The sequence below is a fragment of the Pantherophis guttatus genome, chromosome 1, assembly GCF_059756535.1.
Source record: "Pantherophis guttatus breed Tessera chromosome 1, ASM5975653v1, whole genome shotgun sequence".
NCBI lineage: Eukaryota > Metazoa > Chordata > Lepidosauria > Squamata > Colubridae > Pantherophis > Pantherophis guttatus.
Genome location: NC_142063.1, coordinates 306,804,455 through 306,818,130, shown reverse-complemented (window position 1 = coordinate 306,818,130; position 13,676 = coordinate 306,804,455). Strand labels below are relative to the sequence as shown.

Here is a 13,676-nt window from a genome sequence, read left to right as displayed (position 1 = left end):
CTACTAGAGAAAATGAACAGCCATTGGTATGAAGTAGAATAAGGCTGCTATACTGAATTCAAAAGTATAATATACACATTTGGGTGGGTCCTGGTCTTTGAATTTTGATTTTTGTGTCTTATTTGTTAACTGAAAAACTGATGCCAAGCAGCAAATCCCCAGCTGTTTTAGGCTGATTTAAAAAATTCAAGCAGGTTAATACTTGGATGGGAGACCACAGGGAAATCTCAATGCCATAAGGCTAGTCTGGGAAGTTGAGAAAATATTCTAGAAGATAGCTAATCTTTTCACCATTGTTGGCAGGAAAACAAAACAAATACCTTCCTGAAGTATGCCTGAGTCAAACTCACTAATCATACTTGACTTGAAAGATATATGTATAAATAATCCTTTTTTGTCTCATTCTTTTTTCAGCTGGTATATGAATTCTTTCTGAGGTTCTTGGAGTCTCCGGACTTTCAACCAAACATTGCCAAGAAATATATTGACCAGAAGTTTGTATTGTCAGTAAGTAATCATCATTTCCTTCCCCCTCCTTCCTTTTAGCCCCAATTTATTTTTGCACCTCAGTTGAAATAGAAGTGGTGAGGAGAGTGCAGAGAAGCAGGCAGACATCTCTTTTGGGAATTCTGTAGAATATAATTTTGTAGCTACAGATCCTATAGCAGATAATTTTTGGATTATGCTGCTGAGTTGCTTATTTTTCATTTTAGCAATAATTGACATAAAAAGAAATGTAGGTCCTCCATGATTATTTTCTTTTGTACTTTGTTTTACAGATAATTTACCCTGATAGTAATATGTATTGTTTCCTAATGATTTTTGTTGTTGTACAATCTGCTAGATGTTTAGACTGGATCTCTCATTTTATCCATCTATTGAGTCCTTCCCAAGGACCTGGGATAGGCAGATGTTGTTGCTTGATATTCTAATTATAATTGGTGTATCATCATTATTATTACTTAATTAAATTTGTATGCTGCCTGATTTTTAATGAGTCTAGGTTGTTTACGACAAAGAAATTACAATAAAACCAAAAACATTAAAAAGTGTGTAATTTTTCTTGTTAAATTAACTCCCCTCCCCAGCATAAAATGATTCAATATATTTTAAATTTTACTAAAACTGGAAAAAAATGGTTTAAATTAATGGAATAATTACCAACAAAATATGTTGGTCTTCTTAAAAAAATATATATATGTGAAAATATAATTATAAATTTCCAGAGGACAAGTGAATGTAGATTGCCTGTGAGAATACAATTGTGAAATTATATAAAAATATAGTTACATAAAAAAACTTTTCTTAATTGTTTGAGTTGTTCATGAATGTTGGCCTGTAAGGTTCTTATTTATTGTTTTAACATTTTACTGCTTTATATGTTTTTTTAAATTATATGACTGTAAGCCACTTAAAGTTGTCTCGGTGAGATGGCTAGCATAGAAGTCTAATAATAAATAAATAATAAAAAATAGATGAATATCTTGTCATATGAAAAGGGCAATGGAGGCTAGAGATACAGAATACTTGTTGATGTAGTATTTCTCTATTTGTGATACATCAGAGTTTTAAATAAAGTCACTTCATAAGAGTTGCAGTTTATGCATTATTGGAGTCTTATGAAAAGCTTCATGGCTTGTTTTCTGGGTAGTTTAGAAATCTTCATGGCTAAAGATGTTGGTGCCTCCTTGCGCTGACACCTTTCAGCTGTGCTTATCTCCGGATTGTTAACCCAGCACAAGCTAAGCAATCTGGAGTAGGTTGGGATTATGGATTTTATTCAATCCTCCTTTTGCAGCTGCTGGACTTATTTGATAGTGAAGATCCCAGAGAACGAGACTTTCTGAAGACAATTTTGCATAGGATTTATGGGAAGTTTTTGGGACTCCGAGCATATATAAGGAGGCAAATAAACAACATATTTTATAGGTAAGTAGTAGTAGTTATAGATAATCATTTACTTACTAAGTAGTTGAAACATCTATCTTGAATGAGGAGGTGAGTTGAATTAGCTCCATAAATTAAATGAGAAGGTAAAAACCTGTTGAATAAGCTGATGTTGGGTAAGGATAAGCAAGCTGAAATTCCCATATAGCCCTTTGCCATTGGTTATTCTGGCTGTACCTCGGAGATGAAGGGACAAGTTACTTATGCTTAGAGAAATGTGGCCATATAAAATTTTTAAAATGGGATTTAAAAAAAACTACTGATAGCAGCCAGGAATGGCATAGTCTAATTTGTGGGAATTGGTTTGGGCAGAGTAATTTTGAATTGGATTCAGAATCATATACCAAATAAATCTTTCAACTTGAGGTAACATTCGCCTTTATTGTCTATTTATATACTGCCTTTCTGTTCACAAGAAAGCCTGTCATCCTTATGTGAGATTTCTACCGACCTTCAATCATCAACTTTCAGTTATATGCATAAGGGAGCTCTTGAAACATCTTATGGGATCATATGATAGGCCTCAGACTGAAAGGTATTAACTGTTTTTTGCCCTAGAGTTGTTCACCTATGTTCCTATAAGGTCTTTTGTCAGAGCAGAAAAGTGAAAAAAGTGTCACTTACTGTATGAAGCATCATCTTTTTAGAAAAATCTCTAAATAAGAGCTTCAAATGAAAATCTTCAAATAGTTGGGCAGAACTTGACAGAAGAGTGAAGAGCAGAGCTAGATTCTTATTAGAGTTCAGCTTTTCAAAATTCAGTGCATTTTCCATCACTCCACCTGGTTCTTTTTGCCCCTTCTAACATACCGTCGCTGGGTCTTCTAGTCTTAATTCCTTGTTTAAACATAAACACATCCTTATATATCTCTGCTTTGGAAACAGAAGGGTGTCAGCAGATGTGTTTATGTAATTTGGGTTTTCTGCACTAGAAAATGAGAATTGTATCACCTATCTCCCTGAAACCTGTTTCTTAATAGCCTAACACATGTCTTCTCTATATTTCAGGTTTATTTATGAGACAGAGCATCACAATGGGATTGCAGAATTGCTAGAGATTTTAGGAAGGTAAGATAATGCTGCATTACTCTATTTTTTAAATCAGTAGTTTTTATGTAATTTTATGATTGCTGCCAGGCAGTTAGGTGAGTTTCCATTTGACATGTTGCAAAAGTTCCTCCCTCCCGCACACCATGAATAATGCCATGGAGTTCTTGGGAAATTGTGTTTATGTAATTTGTGTAGATGTGTTCTATAGGATATCCTGATGATGAGGCAACAGCATGGGGTGGAGTTGGGAACAGTTGTTTATACATGTGTATACACAGATGCATACAAGTCCTTGATATTCATGATTCTTTCCTTTCTCAGTATAATCAATGGATTTGCTTTGCCCTTGAAAGAAGAGCACAAAATGTTCCTTATCCGGGTCTTGTTACCATTACACAAAGTGAAATCTTTGAGTGTCTATCACCCTCAGGTAAGACATTCATTCTGATAATAGGCAGTACATTCTGTAAGTGCTCTGAAATGACAGGTAGATTTGGTCCTGTTTGCCTGTCTTTAAATTTTAGAAGCATTGCTTCTAAACTTTCTGGACTTTCTATAGGGAAGCAGTTTGCAACTCTGTCCAGAACTCCTGCTTTTGTTTTTCCAGTACACTTCCTCAGGTTCTCCAGTTGGCTTGTCAACTCCTAATATTATTTCAGCTAATGTGATTATATTAGAACTGTAACATGATACCTCAACAGATTAAACCAAAGGCCTATCTAATGGGCTATCTTGCTTCCCATTAGAAAAAGATATGCATTTGTTCTAAAGATGCCATATAAACTTGATAACTGGTAATTTTTTTTTTATCTTTGCGCTTTATGGAATTTTTTTTTAAAGAGATGTAAATCAATGTCAGTTACTCTGATGCTGGATTCTGTTCTTTGGGTCCAGATCTAATCTTTAATAAACACAAAAACTATCTAAAAAAATAACCATGATCCAGTGATATCTCCCCTGAAGGTGGAAGGCAGTGATTTTCTTTGAACCTTTAATATTAGTTACTTCTTGGTTGTTCTAAAGGGTCCTCAAACATTCTGAGACAACTTTTTATTGGCGATGGCGGAGATTGATCTACATCAGATCTGGGATCTATTAATCATATACATTGTATACAAACAATGTATGTGATTAATAGATCCCAGATAATTAGATGGTTAACAGTCAATCTCAATAATGATTAATACAAAGCCAATCATAGGAGAGAATTTTTTAAAAAAAGTTTTATTTGTTGAATGAGGAGAACTTCAACAAATTCTTCCTGGCCAAGTTCTTATTGTATGATCTCTGTTTTATTTTGGATTACCCCGTCTTAACAGAGAAGCAAGACCAGATTCTTTATGGCTGGAACCACATCCAGAACTTTATTGCTGAGAATACTATGACAGTATAGTTTAATTTAACAATTTAAAGGCTGTGCAATTCCACAAGATTCTGGGCAGTTTACAACTGTAAAACAAAAAACCAGTAATAAGAGAACGTAGATCATAGACATCAGGGGAAAGACATTACAGATAAAATTTATAAGAGGTCAACATTTATCCACCTCGGGGCCTGGGAGAACAATGTGGTTTTCAGCAATTTCCTGAATACCATCAGGATGGGAGTAATATAGGTCTCTGGGGGTTTGCTGTTCTAGCAAGTAGGTGCCGTAATGCACATTTGAAGTCCTACTAGATGTCGTTGTTTAATCAAAGGGATCTGGAGGATGTCCACTGTATCTGATCTTACAGAACAGGTGGAAACTGTTGGAGATATGTAATTGTTTAAATGACCGGGCCCTATGCTATGAAGGGTTTTTACAGCTGAAACCAAATGGCAATCAGCACAGCTTCAGGAACAGTGACATCCTATACGGTCCTTGTTGGCAGAATTTAGACCATCTGTAGCTTCCAAGTGAACTTTAAAGGCAGCCCAACTTAGAGTGCATTGCAATAATCCATTCATGACTAGGGCATGTGTGATCCTTTGGAGGGCCTTGTGAGCCAACAATGAATGCAACTGGCGACACTATATGATTTTGCCAGAAACCTCTTTAGGAATAGGTTAGGATGGTTACCTATTCTTCAAGCAGAAGCTACAAGGGCAAGAAGACTCCCAGATTGTTCCCCAGTCTTAAATGGGTAATTGCTACCCCCTCCAAGACTAGAGATGGAAAGTCTCCCAGATCAGGAACCCAAATATTCATAATCATTTGGTCCTGTTAGGATTAAGCTTGTATTTGTACTTCCACAGCCAGACTTGCATAGCATCTAAAGAGTGGAATAGGACATCCACAGCAACACCTGGGCAGCCTGGAATGTACAATTGAATATTTCTGGACCAATGGGATTTTGTCCAGGATTGTTGGGTCCAAAGACAATGTCTTGAGCACACTACCATTCCTTTTAAGACTGCAGGAACCACTCCCTTTCCTCAAAAAGGCTGACACCATCATGTGGAACCAAAACCACATGGCATTTCCCAGACAATTTAACAATCCAGGAAATATACAGATCTAATAAACAGGTGGCTGAGCTTACCGTTTGCAGGACTCTTCGAAGTTGCAGTCTCATATTCAGGTACCATATCTCAAACTGGTCTTACCCAATCAGAATCAAACTCTTGAGTGGATCACAGTAACTTTATCTACCATATGGGTAGAATATTTTTTACAGTGACTTGGTAGATTTTCCGGTGATTCGGCCTTCCCTGGCAAAGATTGAGTTGCCTTGAATTGGGCAAATGCAAGAAGGGCAAAGAAATATGTTTTACTGGCCTTATTGCCATAATGTAATCCTGAATATAGGCTCTTGATCAGATTTATTCTTTGTCTTCTGCCAGTAGAACTCCAGGCATTTTTTTGAATGTTTGGAGCTTCTCAGAAAAATAAGGGCATTATAGAATCAGCTTACAGGGAGAGACTGCAACAAAGCAATGCAGTCCAAGGCCTCCATCACCAGCCTGTTCAAGACTGTGCCCTAAAGGCTTAGCCAAACTTCCTATCAAGTCCTCTGGGAAAACCCCAAGTTCCCTATGGAACCCAAGAAGATCTATTAAGTTGCCAGAGATGGGCAGCCTAATTGACCCTGTCTGATTAAACTCTTTTCTGGTAAACTGCAATATGTATGTTCCTAAAGTATTATGTCCTTTTTCTCCTCCAAACCCATCCACCCACCATATCATCCTTTTGAATACTGGCCACCTCATTAGCCAAACATTTAATTAGTTCTCAGATTAAATGCCAAAATGATTCTTAGTACAAAACCGTCAATTCTCCAATTGCTTATCCATCTGGCTATAAATGCAGGCCTTCTCAAAAAAACAGTCAGTGGCTGGATAACTAACCCAGAGAATCCTCAACTGTTTCTGAGCCAGTAAACAGAGAGGCTTTTACCTTAAGGACAAACAGGCTGTAATCCAGGTGGTTCGGAAGAAGGAGCAGAAGTAAAAATAGAGAAATTTCTCTCAGCTGCTTCGCTGGTGTTTTCCATTGCACCACCTCCTTTCTTCTGCTGGATGTTTTATGCAGAAAAGATAAATGTATCTAGAATTAGGGTGGAGGTCAGGGGTGGGTTCTACTTACCTTTACTACCGGTTCGCAACGGGGCTGGGCATGTGCGCTTGCTTCGCTCGCATGTGCTTCTGCACAGAAGCTTCCTGATGACGCCAGGGCCAGTGGGTGGAGCCTCCCGCCGGTTTTACTACCAGTTCTATAGAACCGGTCCAAACCGGGAGCAACCCACTACTGGTGGAGGTTCATTCTCTGAGCTTGTGGGTATATAGAATTGCAGCCTTAGTGGGCTAGGAGACATAGGATTGCTAGGGACAGAATTAATTTGCAGTTTAATACAAAAAATTGTAAATACCATATATTTACATCCCAACACTTACAGGTTGTCTCTGGCCAGTCATTTTCATAATACTTGAATACTGTGTTCTTTCTGCAGTTGGCATATTGTGTTGTGCAGTTCTTGGAAAAAGACAGCAGTCTGACTGAACCGGTAAGCTTTTCTTTGTGAGGCTGAGTTGGTTGTAATATTACTCTTAGTAGATTTTCATGGATATTCAGGAAAATACAATTCAGAACAGTTTATATAAATTAATGTTAAAAAGTTTTTATTTTCAGTTAATGAATAATAGAATGGAATACTTTGGAAACGGGCATGATGGCGCTATCTACTTTTATTGTCTCTCAGTTCCATTCTAAACCCAACTCGAACTGCTGGTGGAGGTTTTTAAGCCTAAGCAGTTTAGGTCAAAGGTTATTAAAGATCTCCTTTGCTCTTTCCTAACTTGGACGAACTATTGTTATCTACTTAGGGGTATCTTGCTTCATGTCTCATCTATGCAAAACTGATTGATAACTTGTGTAAAGTCTTTTCCACTATGAAGCTTTGCTTCTTGAAGCCACTCTCTTGAGAGATTTGTCTGTTTTTCAAAAGTTTTATGAAAACAATTTCTTTGAAACAAGTATTTGATGTATAATCTTTCCTGTATTGTTTGGCTTAACGGTTCCACACTTGCTGTTTTGGTAGGGTGTTCTTTAATTTTTGCTAATCTTTAATCATTTGATGTCACTGTTTTTAATGTGTTGCTTTTTAGGAATTCTAAGTGTATGTGATAAAAAAAAGTGTACGTTTTGTACATAGTTAAATTAGTTCTTTGACAATCAGGTAAAAATTATCATTTCCAAAATTATCTAATTGACTAACAAATACATGCACAATTTCATTCCATTTCTGAAGAAGAATAAGAGAAAGCATAAATAACATTTATGCTATTTTGCGTCCCCAATAGAGGGTTGTTCAACCTTAGCTTGTACATTCCCAGCAAAGAAGAGCTCACTGTTTCTATCATGCTATCTCCAAAGTAATCATTTTATGCAAGCACTTCAATATATACTAAAAATTATATATGGCCACTGACCTAAACTATTTTAAAAAGACAATCATTCCTCAGAATCAAAATAGTCATCAAGGAAAAAAAGAAATCATGCCCTGAATTCTTAGGTTAAATATATATTATTTAATTAAAAATCATCTCCATAATTTAACCTGCTAAAGCAAGTTGGCTAAGCCGCTGTTAAATTAATTACCGATGTTAGTATTAAACAACACAGAATCAGGATTCCATTTTTTGCATTTACATGAAACCGCTTTACTTTGCTGTAAAATACTCCATTCTGATTTTTGTTCTGATAGCATGAAGTATAGTATGGAATCTTGGAAATTATTATAGCAATTATTATAGCACCTCTCTTTTCTTAGAGCTTTGTTAAGTCAGCATCTCTTTGAACATTTTCTTCCATGCTTTTTGCAAACTGAACTGAGTTGTTATTTATGCGCTAAACTGTTACACAACATCTCTTCTATCTGTAGTTTGCTTATGTCTAGCTATATGTCATGTTTCTTTTTCCTCACAATCTCACATCCCATTTGTTTGAGTTTTTTTCATGATTTGTTTTTTTGTAGACCATATTTCAAAGCATATGGACTATGTTATCTTAAATGTATAAAATTGGCAAGGATAGGACTGGAAAGGGAAGAAAGGATGCTGTTTATGTTTGCTGTTACTTCTTGCATCAAGGAGTAGTTTGGTATTATACCAAAGTGCACACAAAAAAATGGGATTAATCGTAATAAATCGTATTCTTCATCAAGAAAATTATATCTGTGCTAATTTTGCAAAGAAAATACACATTTTTTTCCAATCATTTTGTTTTTTTAAAATAATTATTCTTCCAGAGATTCGCAATATTAGTAGGACTAATATTTGAGGAAGGTAGAATATACTAAGATAGGAAGAAATTTGGAATCTTTTCATGAAATAATAGACATAAGTTTTGGATTTATGACCACAACTGAGCCCAAAATTTCCAATGCTAAGTAAAACAGTTGTTAAAATCAGTTGTGCCCCATTTTGTGACTTTTTTTGCCACAGTTGTTAAGTGAATCACTGCCCGTGTTAATGCAGTCATTAAGTGAATCTAGCTTCCCCTATTGACTTTGCCTGTCAGAAGCCTGCTGGGAAGGTTACACATGGCACTCACATGATCCCAGAACAGTGGAACTGTCATACATACATACCAGTTGCCAGGTGCCTGAAGTTTAATTACGTGACTAAGGCAGGGGTGAAATCTAAAATTTATTACTACCGGTTCTGTGGGCATGGCTTGGTGGGGGTGGGTGGGTAATGTGATGGTGGGTGTGGCCATTTTTTTAAAAAAAAAATTTAAAACCATTTTTTCTACAACCTATTCGGCGAAGAGGTTGTAAAAAAAATGCTTTCAAAAGGCTCTGACGATCCCAGGGTTTTTTCTTTTAAATGCCTCTGACAATCAGGCAACTCAGCTTGGATCAGGCAACTCAGCTTGGATCGTCAGAGGCATTTAAAAGAAAAAAAGGGTTTTTTTCTTTTAAAAGCCTTTGATGATCCCAGCTGAGCCGCGTGATCATCAGAGGCTTTTTTTTTTTTACTTTTAAAAGCATTTTTTCAGTCAAAGAGGTTGTAGAAAAAATGCTTTTAAAAGTGAAAAAAAAAAGCCTCTGATGATTGTGCGGCTCAGCTGGGCATGGGGAGGGCAGGGATTTTTGCTACTGGTTCTCCGAACTACCCACCTCCATCGCTACCGGATCAGGTGATCTGGTCCGAACCGGGTGATCCGGTCCGAACCGGGAGCATTTCACCCCTGGACTAAGGGAATGCTGCAACTGTTGTAAGTGTGAAAAACCAGTCATGTCATTTTTTCAGTGCTGTTGTAACTTTGAACAGTCACTAAATAAATGGTTATAAGGTGAGGACTACTTGTTCAACTGTAGACAGCAATGTAATAAAACATATCTTGCTGCAAATAATAGAAAATGATATATGAACACAGTGTGACATTATAAAAGCTGCTGTCTTCAATCCCCACTCGATTTTCAAATGGAGGTTATAATTTGGTGACCTGGGAGATTGCTCTAAAAGTTTAAGGTGACAATTAAAATGTTAAAAACCCAACATAAATGGCTACTATTATTACAGTATTATGGTTGATCACACAGTCAGTCAGTCAGATCAAATCTTCCCCAGGAATCTGGGAAATGAAGATATTATTATTTAGATTTTTATCCTACCTTTTGTATCTATCTGTTTTGTCTATCTCAAAAGAGTTAATATGCTCACTATTCCTGCCTCCTATAGACAATTCTGTGAGATGGGCTGAGTTATTATTATTATTTATTAATAAGTTGAGTTCTCCAATTGGATTTCATGCTTAAGACAGGCCTAGAACTCATGATCTCCTTTTTTGTAGGCTAGCACCTTAGCTATTACACTAAACTGGTTCTGAATGGCAATTCATATTAATAGCCTTTAAAATAACATGGGGAATAAAGAAGTTAAAAATCCTATTCTGACAGGAGTCAGCTATGTTCTATAAATACTGTATATGTTTATGTTTATTATATGTTTATGTTTATTATATTTGTATACCGCCCTTCTCCCGAAGGACTCTCCCGAAGGGGCGGTGAACAGCCAGCAGATAAAATACAAAAAATACAAAATTTAAAACAATATTTGTTAAGGATATTGTTGTGTTACCAACCATCAGAGTAAGTGCACAGAGAAACAGTACTGAGAGCAATGAATACAATACATACAAACTGGTTTAACAAAGCTTTTACTTTGTAGTGAAAAACAGTTGCATAGTCTTTTTAATCAATCCAAGTCTTTAGCCATTCAAATCAATCCGAAGTTACAGATATTTTCTTACCAGACAAACAGCAGTTGGTAATAAACAGCAATTCAACGCTGGTAACAAATCACGATGGTAGCAGATCCATCCACGTCTTCACACACGACAGTAACAGTTCCAATCAATAGTTCTAGTCAAGCAGCAAGTCAAGCAATGATGAGAGCAGGTCCAACAATGACTATAGCTCGGCTCTCTCCTTATATACGGTTACACTAGTAATTATCCACTTAAGATAAGTGAAGTCAGCAGTGCAATGACTCAACAGTTCAATTATGATAATTGCAGTCAGCAGTTAGTCAGCAGTCAGCAGTCATTACAATTACTCAGCAGTACAATTACTCAGCATTACATCTTAGAGTTACAGAATACATTTAAAGTTATAGAACACATATATTGCCTGGACAACTTGTTAGGTTTACACCATATCCTAACAATATTAAAATCCAATTAAATTAATTTGGCCCACAGTTAAAAACACCCCTATATTAAAACCCATAATTTAACGATTTAAAATTAAAACAATTTTAAAAAGTTAGGTCAGGTCAGCCCGGCTTGATGAAACAGAAACGTCTTTAGGGCACGGCGGAAAGTGCGCAGATCCAGGATCCGCCATATCTCTGGGGGCAGCTCGTTCCAAAGGGTAGGTGCCCCCACAGAGAAGTCTCTCCCCCTGGGGGCCATCAGCCAGCATTGTTTGGCCGATGGCACCCTGAGGAGCCTCTCTCTGTGGGAGGCTACTGGCGGCAGAAGGCGGTCTCGTAAATACCTGGTTCCTAAGCCATGGAGCGCTCTAAAGGTGGTAACCAATACCTTGAAGCGCACCCGGAAGACCACTGGGAGCCAGTGCAGCTCGCGCAGGAGAGGTGTTACATGGGAGTGCCAAGTTGCCCCCAAAACCACCCGCGTGGCCGCATTCTGGACTAGTTGGAGCCTCCGGGTGCTCCTCAAGGGGAGCCCCATATAGAGAGCATTACAGTAGTCCAAGCGGGACGTGACGAGGGCATGAGTGACTGCGTAAGGCATCCCGATCCAGAAAGGGATGCAATTGGTGGATCAGGCGAACCTGATAAAAAGCCCCCCTGGCCACAGCCGTCATATGCTCTTCCAAAGACAGCCATGTATCCAGGAGGACACCCAAGTTGCGAGCCCTCTCTGTGGGGGCCAGTGACTTGCCCCCAAAAGTCAGTGATGGTACCAACTGACTATATCGAGATGCCAGAAGCCACAGCCACTCGGTCTTGGATGGGTTGAGCCTGAGCCTGTTTCTCCCCATCCAGATCTGCACGGCCTCCAGGCACCGGGACATCACATCAAGGGCATCGTTGGGGTGGTCCGGGGTGGAAATGTACAGCTGAGTATCATCAGCGTACAGATGACACTTCACCCTGAAACTACGGATGATCTCACCCAGCGGCTTCACATAAATGTTGAACAAAAGGGGCGAGAGAACCGACCCTTTCGGCACCCCACACACAACATATATTATGTTTCATGCTACACGGGATATGTAAAAATGTTGTAAAGTTTTCTTCAAAATTAAAGGCTTCTAGATTACAAAATCAGTTGTATATAATATAATCAATATGCTTGCTTTTTTTTTCCAGGTGATAGTGGGGTTGCTAAAATTTTGGCCGAAAACACACAGCCCCAAGGAAGTAATGTTTCTGAATGAGCTAGAAGAAATATTGGATGTCATTGAGCCTTCTGAGTTTGTGAAAGTTATGGAACCTCTGTTCAGACAGTTGGCCAAATGTGTCTCTAGTCCACACTTTCAGGTGAGTTAAAAGCTAGGAGAGATGACAGCAGATTTTAGTATCGGTACTTGGGCAGTAGATATTTTTGATTTTTCCTAGGACATTGGCAAATAACAAAAAACATATGACTGCTATATACTTAACTGGTATTACTAAAAGCATTTCTTTTCAGAGAAATAAAACTGTTTGTTAAAAGAATGGAATTTCAGTTATAAGCCAAGCTAACAAAGACCCATAGAAATAGGCTGAATTTTAATTTTGATAAAGCATCTACTAGCTGTTCATCTAATTCAGATGCCCACCTTACAATGGGCAACATTAAGAATTTTAAGAATGCCCCCTTTTTTCTATTTTTAACTATGTCTCATTTTCATTATTTATACAGGTGGCAGAAAGGGCATTGTATTATTGGAATAATGAATATATCATGAGTTTGATCAGTGACAATGCAGCCAAAATTCTCCCTATCATGTTTCCAGCACTCTACAAAAATTCCAAAAGTCATTGGAACAAGTAGGTATTTCAGTGAGGCTTGGGACGAGTGAAATTTCAAATTAGGGATCTTCAGCTTGCTTTTCTGTCAAGAATTATTGATGATAGGGCAATAATATTGCTATATTTAGTTTAGGCTCCTACATTTTCATCATGGGAGGAAAAGGAGAAGAGAATGGAATAATTGGAAATATGCAAGTTAAATTCCCAAAAGAGAAATGAATATGTTGCCTATGCCCTATTTGCCTAACTTCATCTTTTTTGGGCGGGGTGGAGTGGGTTTAATAAAATATGAGTTTTATGCATGCACACTAGCTTTGGAGGTAATTTTTTTTTTCATTCAGTACTGAGAATTGTAAATGATTGTTTTTGGATGTTTTGGAATGCCTGTTTGACAAATAAATGTGTAAGCATATGTGCTAGGAATTTAGAGTGTGGAACATCCTGTTTTCCTCAGGGTGTGTTTTAATCTCTGCCAAAGTGTGTTGGAGACATTTTAAATAATTAACATAATTTCTGTTTTCTGCAGGACAATCCATGGGTTGATCTACAATGCGCTGAAGCTGTTTATGGAGATGAACCAAAAGCTATTTGATGATTGCACGCAACAGTACAAGGCAGAGAAGCAGAAGTAAGTGTTTTCGTTGAGAAGTAAATTGATAGTAACTAATCTATGAGTGCTGAGATTCTCCTCCTTGAGATAGCAGTTAATAACC

The 13,676-nt window shown here is 37.5% G+C and overlaps 1 protein-coding gene across 2 annotated transcripts in view; it reads left to right on the top strand.

Moving 5' to 3' along the window:
- The window catches only part of PPP2R5D (protein phosphatase 2 regulatory subunit B'delta), a 51,388-nt gene that overhangs the window by 23,193 nt on the left and 14,519 nt on the right, over positions 1-13,676 (top strand). For both annotated transcript variants that reach the window (XM_034427568.3, XM_034427567.3), the window contains exons 6-13: positions 415-507; positions 1,799-1,929; positions 2,956-3,015; positions 3,319-3,427; positions 6,927-6,980; positions 12,319-12,489; positions 12,854-12,981; positions 13,490-13,591. In XM_034427568.3, the coding sequence (XP_034283459.2) occupies positions 415-507; positions 1,799-1,929; positions 2,956-3,015; positions 3,319-3,427; positions 6,927-6,980; positions 12,319-12,489; positions 12,854-12,981; positions 13,490-13,591 (848 nt within the window). The remainder of the gene's footprint in view (positions 1-414; positions 508-1,798; positions 1,930-2,955; positions 3,016-3,318; positions 3,428-6,926; positions 6,981-12,318; positions 12,490-12,853; positions 12,982-13,489; positions 13,592-13,676) is intronic.